Source organism: Eubalaena glacialis, chromosome X, assembly GCF_028564815.1.
Source record: "Eubalaena glacialis isolate mEubGla1 chromosome X, mEubGla1.1.hap2.+ XY, whole genome shotgun sequence".
In the NCBI taxonomy this organism is placed as follows: Eukaryota; Metazoa; Chordata; class Mammalia; order Artiodactyla; family Balaenidae; genus Eubalaena; species Eubalaena glacialis.
Genome location: NC_083736.1, coordinates 108,304,753 through 108,325,230, shown reverse-complemented (window position 1 = coordinate 108,325,230; position 20,478 = coordinate 108,304,753). Strand labels below are relative to the sequence as shown.

General features: G+C 39.7%; 1 protein-coding gene across 2 annotated transcripts in view; it reads right to left on the bottom strand.

Annotated features, from left to right (window-relative positions):
• Positions 1–10,936, bottom strand: part of WDR44 (WD repeat domain 44) — an 89,284-nt gene extending 78,348 nt beyond the window's left edge. For both annotated transcript variants that reach the window (XM_061179511.1, XM_061179513.1), the window contains exon 1: positions 10,474–10,936. In XM_061179511.1, the coding sequence (XP_061035494.1) occupies positions 10,474–10,550 (77 nt within the window). In that variant the 5' untranslated portion in view covers positions 10,551–10,936. The remainder of the gene's footprint in view (positions 1–10,473) is intronic.
• Between the last annotated feature and the right edge of the window lie 9,542 nt (positions 10,937–20,478).

Here is a 20,478-nt window from a genome sequence, read left to right as displayed (position 1 = left end):
TTTGTTGCTGCCTGTGGACTCTCTCTAGTTGTGGCGAGTGGGGGCTACTCTTCGTTGTGGTGCGCGGGCTTCTCATTGCAGCAGCTTCTCTTGATGCGGAGCACGGGCTCTAGGCACGCGGGCTTCAGTAGTTGCAGCACACGGGCCCTAGAGCGTGCGGGATTCAGCAGTCGCAGCGTGTGGGCTCAGTAGTTGCGGCGCCTGCGCCGGCTTCAGTAGTTGTGACTCAGGGGCTCTAGAGTGCAGGCTCAGTAGTTGTGGCGCACAGGCTTAGCTGCTCCACGGCATGTGGGATCTTTCCCGACCAGGGATTGAACCCGTGTCCCATGCGTAGGCAGGTAGGTTCTTAACCACTGCGCCACCAAGGAAGAACCTGTCACAACTCCCCTTTTTAAAAAATTTAAATAAATCAATTCTATTATCAATGAACTGATTATTCAGACTTTGAGATTCTTTGCTTTTCTCCTTTTGAGTTCACTACTTATCACCAAAGATGGGCAGAGGAACAAAAATTCAAACTAAACCATTTATTTGGTTTTTTAAATTACAGAAAAAAAATTACTGTTATCTCTGATAAAAGGTTTGATGGGAAAGGAAGTTGTAAACTAATGACTGAACTGAGGTTTTGGTGTAACTGGTAACATTTAATTATTCATGTTTTCCCTCAATATCATGAATAATAGAAAATTGGACATATTTCAGTAATTAAGCACTTTTGGTTATAAATTCTACTTGTATGCTTTATGTATCTGAATTTCTACTTCTGCATTCTTTAACATGTATTAAAAACTTCATAAATATTCTAGAAAAATCTTAAATTACCCAGAATGCTTACCTACATAAAACAATCTGTAGGCCAAGTTTATTATTAAAGAGATTATTCATCCTTATTTACATCTTAAATAGTAATTACTGAGAATGTAATTTTTCTAATTAGCTACTAGGAATGTATTTTTCCCATTAATTTGATAGCCAAAAGAGGTCTGATTAGCTGGAAAATATTAAAAACTACCACATGCATTCATTGTGACTGCTAGAAAATACCTTTGAAGGAGAAGGGAAAAAAAATAAAGAAACATTGTGTTTCCAATTAGTGGCTTGTAGCCAAAAATATGAATCAGAGTTATACAGCAAAAAAAAAAAAAAAAGGAAAAAAAATGTGGCGTAACTAAACAACTGACAACAATCCACAAAACAATTACAGAAAAAAAAAATCTGTGCTCAAGACTTTTTGATGAGGCACAGAAGCCCAAATCAGCAGTGTCGCACATCTTGAGGGGTTTTCCCTTAGGAACAAAGAACATACCCTTTGAAATGCAGTTAGCAGTGTCTGGGATTCCAGCTCTTTCAGTAGCAATGTCATTTTCTGACCTAGCTACCGTACCATAATCAATTCTGTCAAAGCTTAAAAAGAAAAGCATAAAAAATACTGCTTTTTGTTGTTTTCAACAGTGAATTATACATACCCAAATGGCAGGAGAGTCAGCCTCATCATTCTAATAATTCACATTTAAAATATAACATCGAAAAATGTTTATAGTTTAGAAAAGTAAAGTGGGAGGAACCTAATGTTTTACATCTCCATTCAAAACCATCACCTAATTACCACAAATTAGTGAAATTCCACTTTTGCTGGCTGACCCCCATTTACGCTGAGCTGTTTTTTTATTTGCAAAATTAGCATAATAACTGCCCTACGTAGCTCACAAAAATTGTCCTATCTTACAGACTTGCAGGATAAATCAGAAGAGATAATGTAAATAAAAGTACTTTGAAAATGAATGCCCAACATTAATTGAGAGTATGGCATTACCATTCTTTGCATGTTTAACAACATGCAGTACTATAATATTTCTTTCTTACTGGGAATACATTCATTCCTGGAAAAAAGAAAGTTGGTAACAAGGAATTGATATGATTGCAGGATAACTGGCAACACCTCCCAAGGCTTCACTGTTAATATTTACTGAGTACAGGATGTCCCCAAGTTATAAAGGTCCCATAAATCCAAACCACTGTCCTTGCCTCAGCCCCCTCCATTTCTTCCCTTCACTCTTACAGGAACTGTATAGGGATGGGGGAAGGGAGTGAAGATTTGAGAGAACCAGGAAGTTCAAAAGTAGAAGAAATTGTGAAGAGAAGTGGAACACCATAGAGCATCCTATCGCCACCTAAACCTTTTGTAGCTGCTACACATCAACTGCAGACATCGCCTCTCTACGCTGGGAAGTAAGGCAAAGGTTAAAAGTCAACAACCAGGAGCTATGACCTGGGATAAAAATAGGCATAATAAAGTTCACTTAAAGGAAAAAAGACTGATCTCAGTCATTAGCCTTAATCTCTAAAGCCAATCCAATAAAGATAAAATACCAATTGCAAAATATTGACAAACCCACTCACTTTCACTCACAAAGGTACTAGTTTTATCAAACTACCTATTCATTCCACTCACCTATCTTCTGCTAATCCAGTGACCTACCCCACCTGTGACACTAACCAATCCCACTTACCAATGCATCCGCGATATCCAATTTAACCAATCTTTCCCTTATTCCTTCCCAAAGACCCACCCATTCATTATATTTCATCCATCACTGTTCCTTCTCAGTTGTAAGGAACAGCAAGTTATTATGCTGGGGAATCTCTGTACTAATGTCCTTGAGGTAAGCTAGGAAGGAGAAAGCTGGGGGTGAATGGGGTGGAATTGGGGTCGGGAGGAAACCTTCAAACCACCTGCCATTTGGGTAGATAGGTATATTTTAAAATAATGATTTTTTTAAAAACCACACAAATTGTTAATAGTACTGCTAATAACTAGAAAGATAATTTCCTCAGTCTCCCAATTTAAATAAAGACTTGCAGGAACAAAGTTAAAAGAGGACTATGGATATTAAGTTCATCCATGGCTAGTCTTTCCAGTTCGAGAGCAATGCCAGAAAGAACACTCCTACTTCTTCTCTTGAGCTTACTTAGTAACCAGGATGCCTGCCTCTGAGAAAGTGGGTTTGAATACAGCTCTATATTCTATTTATTGGTCCTCTAGAGAGCTTGACCTGTGGTTCATAAGAATGCCCACGGTTCAATGAGTCTGTACTGGAATAGTCTATTACAATTAGTAGTGAGTGGTCAAGTAGGTTTTAAACAAGTATGGCTTGCTCTGTACAGGCTGCCTACTGGAAAACATTGTTAAAGTTTTCTGTCAGTAGTTTCCAAAACTTTTATGCTTCATCCTTGGCCCTTTTTGAAAAAAATTTTATCCTCCCCTCCCCCTTCTTTTTAAAAATTTTAAGGATTAGGATCCTGTGGATAAAGTAAAACCTTTTCTGCTCTTAAGCCTATTTATGCAATGAAAATAAAGTTCTCCTTGGGGCATCATCAGAATTTGGTAACCAGAGTTCTGAATAGGATAAACTAACATTAAAATGAAACCATTCGAATATGATTTAAATAAAAATTCAAGCCAGGAAATTTTAATTTAATCATTTCACAAACTTACAAGCTTACTACATAATATTCTAATTCAGAAAGACAAACACTTTTTGAAAAGTACACACAATATCTTAAGAGAATTCTACTTTGATATTTATTTATTTTTTAAATGCTTAACCAAACGTGGTTTCATTTTTTATGTCTTTTAAGACTTCTATAAATCAATTTACAAATATGTAAGAACTATCCTTGCCCGAACCATGTGCTCCAGCTCGAGGTTTGGTAAAACAAAACAGACTGAGTTCCTGGGGAAACATGGCATAAAATGCAGAGAGCGGTTCCAATATCTTCTTGCCTGCCTTTTAGACTAGGATAGCCAACATAGCCCAACATGCATCTCTCCAGCCGCCCCTACCAGGAGGCATCAGCAGCACTCCCCAAGAGAATGTCCTGTGGTGATAGAACATTCTAGATTTGTGCTGCCCAAAGCAGTAGCTGTAACAATTACTTATGTGATAGTTGTGTACAGAACGGATACCAATATTGGCTAAATCACTAAAAGATTAACCACCTCAGTTAAACTGAGATTAATTATGCATATTTAGAAGTTATTACTATACCATACAATATTAACAAGCACGAGCACCAAAAACAAACATTAACACTAACTACCAGTTTGTATATCCTAAATATTTCTTCAACATCCTTATTTTTAGCAAAACAAACATATTTATAACTTAAAACTATTTTAGTTGTTTGAATTCTGAGGTTTTTAAGAGAGAAAAAAATAGGACATAATAAAGACCCATACAACTATGCAGTCTTTACCTTTCTTTTCCCGTTTATTCAAAGGCTGCAAAAGAAAGATAACCTTTCCTATTAAATTTCTAAACTGTTTTCTCAAATTAGAATGAAAGGTCCAAACATTCGTTCTACAACCTACAGAAATCATTTTTGTTAGAGGCCAGATTATTTATTTGGTAGTTGCTGATGAATCAAGGTACTTTTAAGTCACTTCACATTTGCATATATTTCTTAAATGGTCACTCTTGATCTTGAAGTTTATTCTAGCTGATATGACAAATGGATGGCCACTGGATGCCAGTGATGTAATGCATTCAATCTTCAAGACAATGACTAACAATGGAACTGAGAAAATTAGTATGAGAAAAATGTTGCCTAAACATGTTCCTGTTAAATTCTGTATGTTTAAAATGTTTGGAGACAAAAAGGTTTTGTGGACTTAAAACCGACTGACACTAATGGAATGCCAAGCTGTAAACTGCCAGACAGCTGCGGCTGGTAATAAAATGCTAAGACCTGAAGAGCTTTAGCAGAACCTGATTATATGGTAATCCTAGTATCTGAGAAGGCAAAAGAGCTAGAAGAATAACTGATAGGTTGGTTGCTATAGTAACCAAGATAAATTTGTATACTGACTGGGGAAAAACATTGGGGTTGCCATCAGGTATGAGGCCCACATTATGTCTTATGTGCTTTTTCCACAATCTTGAATCACGAGATGACAGATGACAGACTAACACAAAGACTGCTCAGTTTGAAATAAGAGAATAGATAAGGTTCCGCTCCGAAGAGTAAGGAAAGCACCCAATTAAAGGTTTAGCTTGTTAGCAGAATAATATCTGACAGCTAGGGCGGAATAAACCTTGTGAAAGTTTGTAGAAATTAGCTTAGCTCTGGGTAGAAAACAAATGTAGGTTAATTATCAATTCAGGTTAAATACCTACAATTTTTATTACTTTAAATTTTGTTTGAGGTAATTCTTATAGGCTATTAATCTCTTATAGAAAGGGTTGTTTAATTCACTGTGTAGGCATGTACCTAAAACAATGCTAAATAGTATGATTTGTCTGGTCTCAGTTACCCATGCCCCAGAAGCAGCCTTAGAACCTGGTCTCTCTATCTTGGCTGCTGCGGCTACCTTCACCACCTACTCCATCTCCATCACCTCCTCCACCACCACCACCACCACTCCTTTCCTCCATACCCCAGGAAGTAATTACCAGAATTGCAGGCAGAGTGTGAGGAAGAAACAAACAGCCTCTTCAAGGTGCTTGCCCGGCAAATTCACCTGACTTTGTCAAAATCAAAACAATGAACCAAAGAGAACACATGGATTGTCATGTAATGTAAAGGTGACACAAGTCTCAAATATCAACAATTAGAAGTTATTTTTTGTTCTGTAGGATCACCACTGAATGGTCAACATCCTAAAACTATCTAGGTTTTTAACATTTTTAAAGATCAAATTTTATCTACCCTATTTTATGAAGTAGGTTATCATAAGAACAGAATAAAGTTTTCAGTTTACAGGAGTTTGTACAGATTCAAATTGAGCCCCCAAACTGCAGTACTGGTTTGGACTGTCCCGCCTCAATGGGTCACCAAACTGACAGTTTGAGGCCACTAAATTTAGAGCTTGAATTTACTAATTAATATGCAGAAGGTTTTTCCCCCACTTCTACATGATGCTACATGGGTGTGATAAAACAGCATATGTAAATATATTTCTATCATCCACAAAGCCAATAGCAATCAAATATAATCCATGATTAAATACAATTTATGCTTAAATGCCAACCCATGAACAGCCATTTTTAAGGACTCTTTCCTTAAGTAACCCATAGCACACAAATACCTTTTTAATTGAAACTTGTATCAATTTTCAATTCAGAGAGAAATGTTTCTGATGCCTAAGTGAGAAGCTGAGTTTTCAACAAAGGCAAGTTTTTATTTTTCAGACCAAACAATTCTTTGGGGCAGTTTGATCTCAGTTCTCATAACTTAAAAATCAAGATTTTGTCATTACTCCGATCTAAAATAATATACTGTGACTCCAGGGAGATCAGCTCGGTGCTTTGTGACCACCTAGAGGGGTGGGATAGGGAGGGTGGGAGGGAGGGAGACGCAAGAGGGAAGAGATATGGGGATATATGTATATGTATAGCTGATTCACTTTGTTATAAAGCAGAAACTAACACACCCGTGTGAAGCAATTATACTCCAATAAAGATGTTAAAATAAATAAATAAATAAAATAATATACTGTGACTGACACTAACAAAACAAAACAAATAACCATCCCTGTTCTTAGATTAGCTATTCTGTCACCGTTTTTCATCCTGACTTGGAGAAAATTAGTGGACAAAAGTTAGGATCCTAGAACAGTCCATGTTCTCTGACAGCAAGGCATGAAAGAAACAGAATCATGGTAGATAGCAGTTGACCATCTTAGGAGTCCCGCTAACAGGGTAAGTGCCAGAAACCTACAGCAGGGATACCTGGCAACACTTTCCCTCCTTCTGCAGACGAGGCATCACCGTATAAATGAAGAATCAGGAGACCTGGGTTCTAGTTCTGAGTTTGCCACTAATCAGCGATGTGTCACTTCCCCTGTCTGAGCCTAGGTTTCTCTTTCAGTTAAATGGAAGGGCTGGGCTAAATAATCTCCTGTCCCTTCCTACTCTAAAAATGTTACCATTCTATCCTTCCTTCCAAGGCCTTACAAATATTTTGGTTGCCAACACAAAAATAAAGAATGCTCAAAATGTCACATTTAATTTTATAACATGTTCTCAGTGCCAGCCTTCAGTATGTGTATGTATAATCCACACAAATTAGCAGGAACATTCATTTCATATATAATTTACCCAGTAAATATTTAATTTCAAATCTACGGGTCTTAAATCATGTACCAAATATCATCCAGTCTGTTAAACTCTCCTCGAATTAAAGATGAGGAAATGAAATGACTCATAGTCCAGGGCTTTTTTCTACTATACCAAACTTCCTCCTCCCTTTCCTGCTTTATCAAAAGACAGCACGATAGCAGAAAAGAACTCTAGACTGTGAACCTGATCGGATTATAGTCCTAACTTTGCCATTAGTTTGCTGTGGCACTTTGGACAAGTCACTTGCCTTTTTCCAGGCTTTGGCTTTCACAACATCTTACATGAAGGAGTTTAACTAGATGTCCCTTCCAACTGTAACATGCTATGATCTTATAACATTCCTATCTGACAAAACAAGATACACATTCTTGAAAGAGAAAGTGGGAATTTCTAGCCAAGAGAAATGAAAAGTTTGTGCTGCTAGTTTTAAATATATGCATCAGTTCAATTTAGCAAGTTGGTCCTAAAGCATTTTACTCCAGCATCTCTTGGAGGAGGTTACCCTGTATAAACACACACACGCACACACACACACACACAGCACACACCCAGTATGGGGCAGCTATGATGTACTAGAAAAAATACTGGAGTAGGAGTCCGAAGAACTGGTTTCAAATCCCAGCTGTCACTTACAAGCTGTGTCTCCTAGGCCAATTCATTAATCTCTCTGAGCCTAAGGTTCCTCATTAAAACGGAGATAAGAATAAGGAAACCTGACTTAAAATACCAATCAAAATAAAGCATTATAACTGATGTACACTGCAAAGCTGTACAAGTGGAGATGATCTGCCACTGTGTTATAGTAGGGTGCATTCGAATCAAGCCTTTCTATAAACAACTGGGCTTATTTTTAACTTATTAAATTTGCTTTCAAAGAGTAAAATAACAAAGTTGAACACACCACTGGAGGGGGAAAAGAAGAAATAAATCAATTTTAGGAAATGGATTGTTTATCTGGATTCTGCTGATTAACAAAACATGAGATAACTCTCAACAGTCTACTCAGTTTACTACAATTTGGTGAAATGGTCTGTGTACTCTAGAAAGCGCAATGCAAGGAACATTTCTTAAAGTGCCCAAACTCAGTCTGTTAACCTCTTAGAGTTTGTATGGTGTGCGCTACTCCAAGTGTATCTCAAGGGAGAGAGGATATTTCTAATGACCAGATATCTAGTGATACCACGTGTTTCCACAAATCAAGATTTCTCACTGCATTTCTAGGTTGTTAGTTACCCAGCCAAGTCTCCTCACAGTACCTTATGCAAAATGACAAAAACTGTCACAAAGGACAGAGGAAATGCTAATGATGCCAACCCTGTGCAGTCCTCCCAGTACTGCTAGTTCTTTTCAGATGCAATTCTCCAGATGAGTCTAATTCTCTTCCAAATCCCCTCACTAACGCAGGATGGAGCTGTAAAATTCACAGACTAACAGTAGTTTTATCCACAGAGCTCAACACTCTCAATATATGGGCAGGTTAGAGTTAAAATCAGAAGGCTGGGTCCCAAGAGATGTTTTTACTTTTCACCTAGCATATCAAAGGATCAAAGTGCTTGAGAAACTATATTATCCCACGAGGGAAGAAGTGACTCTATCAATTCTATCAAAATGACTCATTCGGTTTGGATACGTTAAATAACCCCAAGTTCTGCATACTTCCTCCCAAAGTAAGCACTGTGTGAAGTTAAATTTGCTAATTCCAAGAAAGGAAGGAGAAGGGAATGAACACTGCAGTTCTTTCTCTGTGCCAGCTACTGGACTACTAGGCAGTTTACACAGGTCCTGATGTAGCTGTCCTTCAAAGTTAAATTTGTTATATTCATTGAAAAGGAACCATATTCACATAGCTCTAAATTGATTAAATCATATATGTCGACGGTTATTTCCCTTCCCCCTCCACACACACACACACACACACACAACAACTAAAGGATTAGGTCTCTTATTTAACCTGAATTGACAGTTCATTACTTTAAAGGGAATACCACAAAGACAAAATTTAATTTCAGGGGGCTCCAATGTACTTGGAAATCCAAGTGAATTTTCTATCCTCTAACATCTAGCTATGAACTTGTTTCACATACTGAACTTGAAGGAGATTCAATGCCATCTCAAGACTGGCCATTGCAGCCCCCAAATCCCATAACAGTGATTTGAAGGTTGGTGGAAACACTCATCAGCGATCTACCAACGTAGAAATTTCTCTCTGATCTTGTTGCTGTAACTTTTGGGGTATATATTATATATAATACATATTAGGTTTTAGAACGACTTCTAGAATGTACAGATAACATTATTTGTATTAAGATATTTCTTCCACGGGTAAGCTTGCAAACTGAAGGCAGCTGACTCCTGGAACCATATTAGTGACTTACATTAACATACAAATTTTACCGATTTTCAAGTTCTTAGAGCATGAAAATGTATTTCACTGCCTCTAGTTCCACACAAGCCCAGTAGAAGAGTTCGGTGAAATCGCTTTAAACATATTCCAACTTTGAAAAGTGGAGGAGTGGGTAAGTAGAAGTCCCAGGCAAGCGAAGCATTCCAACTACCCTACTTCCTACTCAGAATCTCCCGTATTAATCACCACTAAAACATCTTGCAGAATTAGATAAAGAGCACAAAGCTGTGGCTCTCCTTCTAACCACAGATTACTCAGCACTTGTTTGTATCTCTGTAGTCGGTTGTGCACATTTATGTCCGGCTACCCTTTTAAGACCGCATTCTCCCTAATGGCAAAGGACCTTGTCTTCGATTTCCTTTGCCTCACGGCAAGGTGCTATTTTAATAAAACACTGTGGATCTAGAGTACATCAGCTAGAGGACTTTCCTAAGTAAACACCCAATCTTCCCCCCCACCCCGAGCTCCGCTCCTTTTCTTTCTGTGCAACGAAGAAGGCAAATAGGGAGAGGTACAGCCACCTCTGAAACGAATAGGTAAGTTAGCGGCAAAAGAAAAAAAACCTGGGCACTGCAATTTCTCCTGTTGCTGCTCCTTTAAACTATGGCCCCCAAGGCTAAAACGGATGTTTCAAAAGTAAGCTCTGAACCCCACAAATACAAATCTCCGGCTCTCAGGTTCGTAAACCGTCCCACCTCGCAGAAAGCTGGACAAGACGAGAAAGGAACCCCTGGGGCCGTTCACCAGGGAAAAGAGGAGGGTTTGCCCGAAGTGGCCGGTCGCCCTCCCCCGACTCTCTCTTAAGTGCCCGAGGGAGGCGGAGAGGAGCAGCGGTGGCGGATACAGCGGGCCCTGGGAGGGGTGTAGGGGGGAAGGCACGGGGGAAGGCACAGGGGAAGCCGGGGGACGGGGACGCCCGGCTTGTGGGCCATGGCTCCGGTTACTTACCCTACAGGGTAGCCGCCCCCTAGGTGCACATCTTCAGGGGCATCAAAGAATTCCTCGGTGTCGCTTTCCGACGCCATTTATAGGACACACCCGCGGGTGAGGGAGCCGGCGCCGCCTGGAGGGAGGGTGACTCTCGTCTCCTCCTCGTCGTCCTCCACCCCGGCGAGGCCGTGGGGAGGTGGGTCCCGGGGGAGGATGAGGAGGGAGCAGGCGATCTGAAGTGAGGAGCCGGACAGTGGCAGGGGGCCGCCGGCAGCTGCCGGACTGAGGGAATGACCAGCAGTGCGGCCGCCTGAGGAGGCGCCGGTGGGTTCAGGGACTGTTGCTGCCGCCGCTCCCGGCGATAGGTGTATGAGGAGAGCGAGAGAAGAGGCGGTGGCTCTCCTCAGTGGGGGAGGGGGGGGCGCGCCGACGACAGCAGCTCCAATTTCTCCCGCAGCTGCAATTACAGCAGCTGGGAAAGCTAGTTGCCCGCAAAATACGGACGCTCACCAACCCTCGCGAGATTTCAGGAGGGACCAGTAAGGCGTGGGCGGGGCGAAGAGGAGGCGGGGGCGGTTCCTGGGAAGCAGCGCTCAGATTTCTTGTACTCGAGAAGCCTATCAAAACTGCGCAAGCGCGTTGAGGGCGTTCGGAGAGGGCCGGAAGTAGCGGGGAAGGGTGGGGTTGAGCGTCCTGAGGGGAGGAGTCTAGAACCCGCGCAGAAGCGGCGAGGTGACCCGGCCTTGTGAGAGCGCGCTCGACGTAGGTGGGGTTCGGCAGAGTGTCCTACCCACTAACTCTGCAGTTCCAAAGAGGCATTTTTAGAGGGATGATTTGGGGTCTGCTTTTTTTCTTACAAGGAAATGCTGTCGGGAAAAGTTTGCATTGTGGTTTGAATTTACGTCGTTTTAATTTATCCAAGAGCGGAATATCCCACCCTAGGGAGTAGGCAGGTCCACCTCCTCTAGCGTTACGGGCATAACCCGTCCTATTTACTACAAGCTCTCTAATTGAGATCCCGAGATACGATCCTGCCGGCCAGAGGGTGGGGTCCAAGAGAGATACGTGGGGAGCGTGCCAGTTGCGTGGAGTAATGATGGATTTGTTGCTGGAGCTGAGCCACTGAGGGCCTCCGGTTACTTTCTCCCTACAAATATGCATTTTTGCCCACACTTAATGCGAGAGAAATTCTTACATACTGACCAAGATGTGCGTCAGTCAAATGGTAAATATATATTGAGCAGATTCCATTGCAAGGCTAAGAGCTAGTAACTTAATTCTGATCCTCGACTGCCCAATGTCCAGTGATGAAAATAGAAAGGTGCTTTTTAAAAGACCAAGATGTTCTTTCTTAACGCATCATGGACCATCAAAGTGATAATACTGACTTTCTGTGTGATTGGGAAGCACATTTACTTTCCCCACTGCCATGACAGGAAGGCGCTCTGATCCGTTTGCAGCCTCAATTGTTGCTCAAGATGGTCGCAGAAAAGACAAGTGGGACCAGGGGCATGGCCTCAGGCTGGAATGGGGCTCTAGATTCCTCCGGAAAGCAACCAGGAAAAGATCTGGAGTTGTGTAAAACCAAATGCCATATATTGTGTATTCTTTAACACCCTAGAAGATCAGGGAAAACGCTGCATAATGAAATAGGGTAATATTTTTTGCAGTAAACCATATGATTATTCATACGTGGTAAATAAATACTAGTAAATAGCCTCCTTCAGTTCAGATCAGCTACTACTGTCAAGTAAGTTTAGGTTAGAGTAATTTGACTGTCAATAAGTTACTAAAAGTACAAAACAAAAATGTTTGGTTTCCAGAGCTTTTGGGATTTAAGAATTGCACATAAGGGATTTGTGGATCCTTGTGAGGACATGACTTTTGGCACTGTCCAATAATTATTAGCTTTTTTTTTTGTTTAAAAATATTTATTTAGGGCTTCCCTGGTGGCGCAGTGGTTAAGAACCTGCCTGCCAACGCAGGGGACACGGGTTTGAGACCTGGTCCGGGAAGATCCCACATGCCGCGGAGCAACTAAGCCCGTGCGCCACAACTACTGAGCCTGCGCTCTAGAGCTTGCGAGCCACAGCTACTGAAGCCCGTGCTCCGCAACAAGAGAAGCCACTGCAATGAGAAGCCCTCACACCGCAACCAAGAGTAGCCCCCGCTCGCCACAACTAGAGAAAGCCCGGGCACAGCAACGAAGACACAACGCAGCCAAAAATAAAAATAAATAAATAAAATAAATAAATTTATTAAACAAAATTATTTATTTGGCTGCGTCAGGTCTTAGTTGTGGCACGGAGGATCTTTTAGTTGTGGCATGTGAACTCTTCGTTGCGGCATGCGGGATCTAGTTCCCTGACCAGGGATCGAACCCTGGCCCCCTACATTGGGAGCACGGAGTCTTAGCCACTGGACCACCAGGGAAGTCCTTAGCTTTTATGTGTTTTAAACATGTTAATTTCCTAGGTATAAAAATATATCTCAAAGTACTAACTTTATTTTGTTGCTCACTAGGAGAGATATGCTATTTTCCTTATAGATTATGGAAAGATACAAGTAAATAAACTACCTGAATTTATTTTCTTCCTAGTTTTGTGATAGTGAATTTACATTTGCCTTAAAAATTAAAGTTTGGTGTCATGTATTATTCTAGGTGCTGAGGATAATTCAAAGATGAAAAAGACAACTTATTTCCTCTCTTCCAGAAGCTCACAATCTAGCAATGGAGGAAAACACAGAGTCCTAATTTGGTGCTTTTTTTCACTATACCATACCACCTCTCTTGGACCTTTTAAGGTACCTTAAACATTATACTTAGGAAAAAGTTAAAATGAAATAGGAAAGATTAAGCTGATAACATTTTTAGAGCTGTTAAAATTATCTATGTAAATGCTTTTATCAATTTTATGAGAAAGTGAATTTCTGGGAACATCAAAACACATGTGTACCACCTATGATCATTTTTAAAGACGTCAGAAGATGTGTTTGTTTTGTCTGAAACATCTGTTCTTGAGTTTTAAAGCAGCAGGTTTTAGGCTTAGTCCAGGGCAGTGGTTTTGCAGCCTTTCTCCGTATTAGAAATGGAACCCTTTAATCAAACCTAATTTCATGCAAAAGTCCACATATCATAAAAATAAAAACTATTTTAGTTGAAGCAGGGATAGTTCAGGTTCCTGCCTGCTTGGCCTTCCTTGAGTCTCAAGAGACTGCTGCAAGGCTCCGTCAAAAAAAAAAAAAAAAAAAAAAAAAAAAAGAAAGCTATTGGTCCAAAGCAGGGGTTGTCAAATTATGGTACTGGTAGACTGGACAAATCTGTCCTGCTGTCTGTTTTTGTAAATAAAGTTTTATTGGAACACAACCAGCCCTATTTGTTTAGATATTGTATATGTTTGCTTTCAGAGCAGAGTTGAGTAGTGGGGACAGAGACTCTATGGCCCTCAAAGCCTAAAATATTTACCCTCAGGCTCTTTGCAGAAAAATTTTGCCCACCCCTGATCCAGAGGATACTATTTTCTAGGGTAACTGAGAACTGAAATTACACTCAAATTAAATGGTTGTTTGAATTAGTTTCACAACAGAATTGTATAACGGCACAAAATTATACGTATAGATAAAAATGAGAATAAAACATTTTCCCACCTGGCTCATTTCCAATGACTATAAAAACGGCACAGGTCTAAGGCTAAGGTGGGTTTAAGGAAGCTTTTTATACCTCCTTATCTGCACAGCATAAACTCTACTTAGGAGTTTCAAAGGCTGGGGTCACAGCCAGTGTATAGGACAGCTTGTCTGTGGGATACTCACTCTCTCCTCTTGTCAAGAATAATACAAAATGGCGGTATCCTTGGAGCCAATTTTGCTCCAACCCCAAGGATAATCACTCAAAACATCAGTAACAAAACTGTAATGCATGTAGGCTTTTGTTATAAACAAGAGCTAACATGATAACTCAGGGAAAAACTTTTTATGTACAGGGTTAGGTGATTTGAGATACAATATTGACATGAAAAGATTTAATGTTGTAATCTCTGAGAGTTTTTGTGGATTCTGAAGTATCAGAATCCATGAAAAAAATCATTCTGAAACTGGCCACAGTTTGTCAGGGCCAAGACTAAATTCTGTAATCATCAACTTTCAATTATCTGTTTGAAAAGTCAGTTGTGTTACAGATTATAATAGTACAAGTTCAAAAAATCTATTTGGCTTTGGAATTTTTATATCTTTTTCAGGTCTCCTCCACCTTCTTAATGATGGTTTATGTCCATATTAAAATGAATTTTCAATCTCTGAGCACACAAGAACTGAAAGTAGAGAATGGTAGTCTAGAAATGTGTCAAGAGATACAGAAAAGCCAGCCTGACACTTAAAATGTGTTAGTATTGTGCAATGGAATATTTTGTAGCCATGTATTATTATTCAGGACCCTGGAAGAAAGCTAACTGGAATTATCTTAAACAAAAAAAGGGAATTTATTCGCTAACATAGTCAAGTACAGACTGCTCTAACACTTGTCTATTCCTTTGTGACTAATATATTAGAGACAATTTAAGCAGAAGGTGAATTTTGCATTTGCTTATGTGCAATTTTGTCAGCCAGAAACAGGTGAAAACAGAAAACTACACCCAGATGAATCAAGTTGCGTAGGAATACACAAAATACACGCACACAGACCTCAAACGTCTACCAGTTACCTCACTTCATTGTGTGTTTTGAGTCACACCCATCCACATCGAGTGTTACAGCTTTCCATCTGATTTCAGATAACCCTCCTTCCACCACTTCACAATAATTCACAAGTTGCAACCCTTCTGATAACCCATTTCCACAAGCAAACTTTAGTTCTTTTTCAAAATAAAGCACCATATTTATTGTAGTATTTATGTATTTCTTAACCATTTAACGTGTAAAACTGCTACCATTTTCATTAGGTTTGTATCTTTTTGTGTATGTGTCACTGACAAAGTTTTTGAATGTTGCACTCATAGCCCCGTTTCTCCCATAAGCCCTGTGGTTTTTATTGAACAACTTTGCATAGTGCAGTAATTTTGTGGAAAAGCATATGCTGTCTTTTTTAAAAATTAATTAATTAATTTATTTATTTATTTTTGGCTGCATTGGGCTTCGTTGCTGCACGCGGGCTTTCTCTAGTTGCGGCGGGCGGGGCTACTCTTTGTTGCAGTGCGCGGGCTTCTCATTGCCGTGGCTTCTCTTGTTGCGGAGCACGGGCTCTAGGCATGCGGGCTTCAGTAGTTGTGGCACGCGGACTTAGTAGTTGTGGCGCATGGGCTTAGTAGTTGTGGCGCACGGGCTTAGTTGCTCCGCGGCGTGTGGGATCTTCCTGACCAGGGCTTGAACCCGTGTCCCCCGCATTGGCAGACGGATTCTTAACCACTGTGCCACCAGGGAAGTCCCCATATGTTGTCTTATAACAGCACAGACTATAGTCCAGATGAAGTAGCTCTAGGCATGGCTGGATCCAGGGTCTAAGATATATCAAAACTTTCTCTTTCTGTCTGCCTCTCTTCTTTGCTTATCTCTGCTTTTTTTGTGCTTTGGCTTCAATTTTCCTATCACAGACAGCTTTCTTTTTGTACTCAGCAAAGATGGCTGCAAGCAACTTCAGTTTATAATGTCTTAATAATTCTCAATCCCAAAGGAAGTAAAACTTTCTCTTGGTGTTGATATATTTAATCTCAGGGTCTATGTTGACTGGTCTTAAGAAACCTCTCTGGGTCAACTGATTCCCTGCCACACACCATGTGGGGAGAGACTACTGTGATCATCTTCCTTACTAGGACCACATGGAGTATGCAATGGATGTTTTTTTCAAGAAAGGGTTACTAGCAGACAGGAACAATGTGCTAACCACCAGCTGTTAAGGGGTAAGTCTCTATATTCATTGACATGACAGGAGCTCATGATGCATTAAATGAAAACAGATGTTATGAAATAACTGCATGAGGAATAATCCCATTTATGTAAGATTATTTATCTGTGTATCTATATGTGTGTATAAGCATAGGGAATTCTGGAAGAATATTCATAAATGCTTGATGGTGATTGTCTTTGGTTGCTGATTAAAATAATAATGAAAGTTTTGGTTATTTGTACCTTTATATAATGACTCAGTTTTCTACGGTGAATATGTATTACTTTGTAAACAAGGGAAAAATGTTAAAAGAAAATATATAAGCAATCATATACAAGGTAGACTTACACACAAAATGAAGATCTGAGACTCATTCCCAATATAGTGCATGACTGTGAGTCCTGGGCCTATTACAGGTGTCACACTTAGCTTCTGGAACTATTTAATAAGGGCCACTGAGAAAATGAACTTGGAAAAAATACCCACAAAGAAAATCCTGGAATGTAATTAGTCTACTGGTAAAAAGTCATATTTTCTGCACTGCAGGCCTGACACACAAAGAGAATGGTAACGGTAATTTCCAAAGCAACTGTGAAATGATGCACTGATGTGGAGCTTCTGGAAGCAAAGTATAATATTAGAGGTTCACTTGTAAATAATATGGACTAAGCATAATTTTGTTTTTCAAAACAATAAGCAGTATATATGGCCTGATCTAAAGAGAGAAAAACTAAGACATATGAAATTTATGCTTCAAAATTTCACTCCAGGTCAAAATCTGAGGAAGAGATCTTTTATTTTTCTTTCAGGGAAGGAAAGGAATATATACATACATACATATATATACATATACATATGTATTTTTTAATTGGTGAAACACTCTAGTGGCAAACATTTATATAGAAATATCAATCAGGCTAATGCATGTGTGCGCGCAGTTACAATTGGAAGGGACTTTAAAGGTCACTAGTGTAAGCCTCATATCTAATGCATGAATTCTTTTTACAAACTTCCCCGATAAGTGGTCACTCAGGGACATGGAACTTACTATTTACCCAATCCATTTTTTGATAAATGTTAACGAATCTCTTCATTGTATTTAGCCCAAATCTGCATTTCTGTATTTTCCTTCCACTGGTTATAATTCTGGCTACTAAATCCATACAAAACCTTTAATCTATTTAAAGATGATTATCAGTCCTCTTTATGTTCTTCATCTTGGGAGCATACAGTTGACCCTTGAACAATGTGGGGGTTAGAGGTCAAAAAATCCACTTACAACTTTACAGTTGGCCCTCCGTATCTGTGGTTACGCATCTTCGGATTCAGCCAACCTCGGTTCATGTAGTACTGTAGTACGTATTTATTGAAAAAGATCCACATATAAGTGGACCTGCACAGTTCAAATCCGTGTTGTTCAAGGGTCAACTGTATGCTGATTTGTTTATGCTGAATGTGTTCAGAGACAAAGATAAGTGGGAATTTCAACTGCACAATTAAAGTGGTACATTAAATAAGTATGTGATAATATGTGTACATACTAAACATATTCACCTTATGTACAGGATACCTGTCTAATGGTGTGCCCTCTATGTGTACCTAGTGATAATATGTTACATCAGAATCATTCTTTATGCTTTCTGAGACAGTTTTACGTGTCTTATGTCATTCAATGATAAAATAATAATTGCTATCATTAAATTAGTGCTAGATACTGTATTAAGTACTTTGCACATATTATTTCACTTAATCCATCATGCACTATATGAGGAATATGCTACTATTATCCCCATTTTATAGGTAGGGAAACTGAAGTTTAGAAGAGTTAAGTAACTTACCCAGAGTTTCACAGCTAGCATTTAGTGGTCAAGATTTAAGCCCAAGGTCACACTTATTTTATTTTATTTAATATTTGTTATCTTCCCAGAGTTTCCTGTAGTTTGACTAACTTATAGCAAATGAGCCATATTAATGAGTGAAGTGTCTGAAATAATAATATTACAACAAAAAAATTAAAGCAATTGGTTGATATTTCTGTTTTTCCCACTTTTTATGGTATTTATCTAAATAGGAACATCTCAACATTGGCGTTTATGGTAAGCAGAATTTTAAGATAGACCCTTAAGATTTCCTAGCTTCTTCTATACACACATCTTCTCCCAGTTATTCAATTCAATGCTAATCTAGGTGCTGCTATGAAGGAATTTTACAGATGTAATTAAAGTCCCAAATCAGTTGACTTTAAGATAGGGAGATTATACCTGTGGATCTGACCTAATCACATGAGCCCTTTAAAAGCAGAATTTTCTCTGACTGGTGGGAAAAGGAAGTCAGAGAAATACACTCTGGCAGGCTTGGAAGAAAGCAAACATCTAAAAAAAAAAAAGAAAGCAAACATCTAAAAAGAAGAAAGCAAACATCTATGCTGTATACTGCCTTTGGGGGCCAAGAGGTGTGGAATGTGGCCTCTAGGAACCAAGAGTAGCTCCCTGCTGATAGTAAGGAAAGGGGGACCTCAGTCTTCTGGCTGCAGGGATCTGAGTTCTGCCGACAACCTGAATGGGGTGGGAAGAGGATCCCAAGCTCCATACGAGAAAGCAGCCTAGCTGACATCTTGATTTCAGCCTTGTTAGACCCTGAGCAGAGAGCTCAGCCACACGACCCAGCCTTCTGATTTACAGAACTGTGAGCTAACAAATTCGTATTTTTTTAGGCCACTTTTTTAGGCCACTAACAAATTGGTAATTTATTATGAAACAATAGAAAACTACTCCAGGGGTACATATCCTTATCTTCCCTCTGCTAGTTAAGAAACATGAATCTAGATAGGTCATGGCAAAACAAGTGTAATACATCAGCAGGTGCTGTTTGCTTTCTGAAGTCCTTGAGTGCACTTGGGAATAAATGTAACACTGGGAGTGAACATTAAGGTGTAATATAACAGAAGAAAAAACAGTGAGATCAGAAAAAATTACCTAACATGCATTTAAAATATGAAAGAAGTATCTTGCTTCACATACACTCACACACAGTACACCCAAAATTCAACCCCGTTTGCAAAATATTCTCCAGAACTGCAGCAATCCTGCTACCTGTGTGATGTTAGGAACTCTCTGGTTCCCTTGCTTCTGAGGTCTTTAACCATTGAGTGAACCTGCCTGCCTTTAGAATTTAGACTTAGTTTCAATGTTAATCTTACTACTGACCTTCCAGTATTTTTATATGGCTTCACGGTGGTTGCTTGATCATTCATTCTTTCTTTCATTCATTCAACAGAGGGCTTGCTATATGCTAGGCATTGTACTAGTAGTGGGTTAACAGTGGTATAACTTAGTCCTTCTGGGCTGGGCTTTTCATCCCTCTCACCTAAACTCTTAATTTGAGCTCTGACTTGTAGCTTCAGTACTCTGTGCCTGGAATCTGACACATGTGATCCAGATCATCTGGAAATTGGGCTCCCAGTAGTCATTGCCCAGTCCCTGAATAACTAAATGCCTAGCTTTTCATTTATGGCTTTTGCCTATGTTCCTCATCTTTGAAGCCTAAACTTCTGGTCACCAGCCTTCTCCAGCCTGCCTTGACCACAGTCTTCCAATGTTTCCTGGCTAGTGCAAGTTATGGACTTGAAATCTAGCTTGCCATGCCAAATATCTTCTCCTACTTCAGTCATCCTATCCATCTGGGTCACACTGGCTGGCCATTCTCGTTGGTCAGTATCTCTTCAATCTTTAGACCCAGCTTGACCACTTACATCTTGAAGTTGAGAAGTAGTAGACATAATTTTAGTTTTTCAAAATTTTAACAAAGTTTTATACCTAAAATGGCCATTTTGTCAAAAGTAGACAATTTGTTTAAAAACTAATCAGGGATCTGACCTCAGTCTTGGACAAAAGTCTGAAAGTCATGACCTAAGAAGAGGGATGGGGGGATGAAAAGGGAATAATCACTTGTGCTGTACCAGTGATCTGGCTGGCTTTTTACATGTTATCTCAGTCATTCAGTTCTCAAACCTTCCCCCACTGTGTTTATTAAAAAATTTTTATACGTAGGGACCTGAAGCACAGTAGCAGGGTCAGAATTTGAACTTAGGTGTACCTGGCCCTTAAATGCACACTTTTCCCAGTATACTGCATCAAAATGCATAC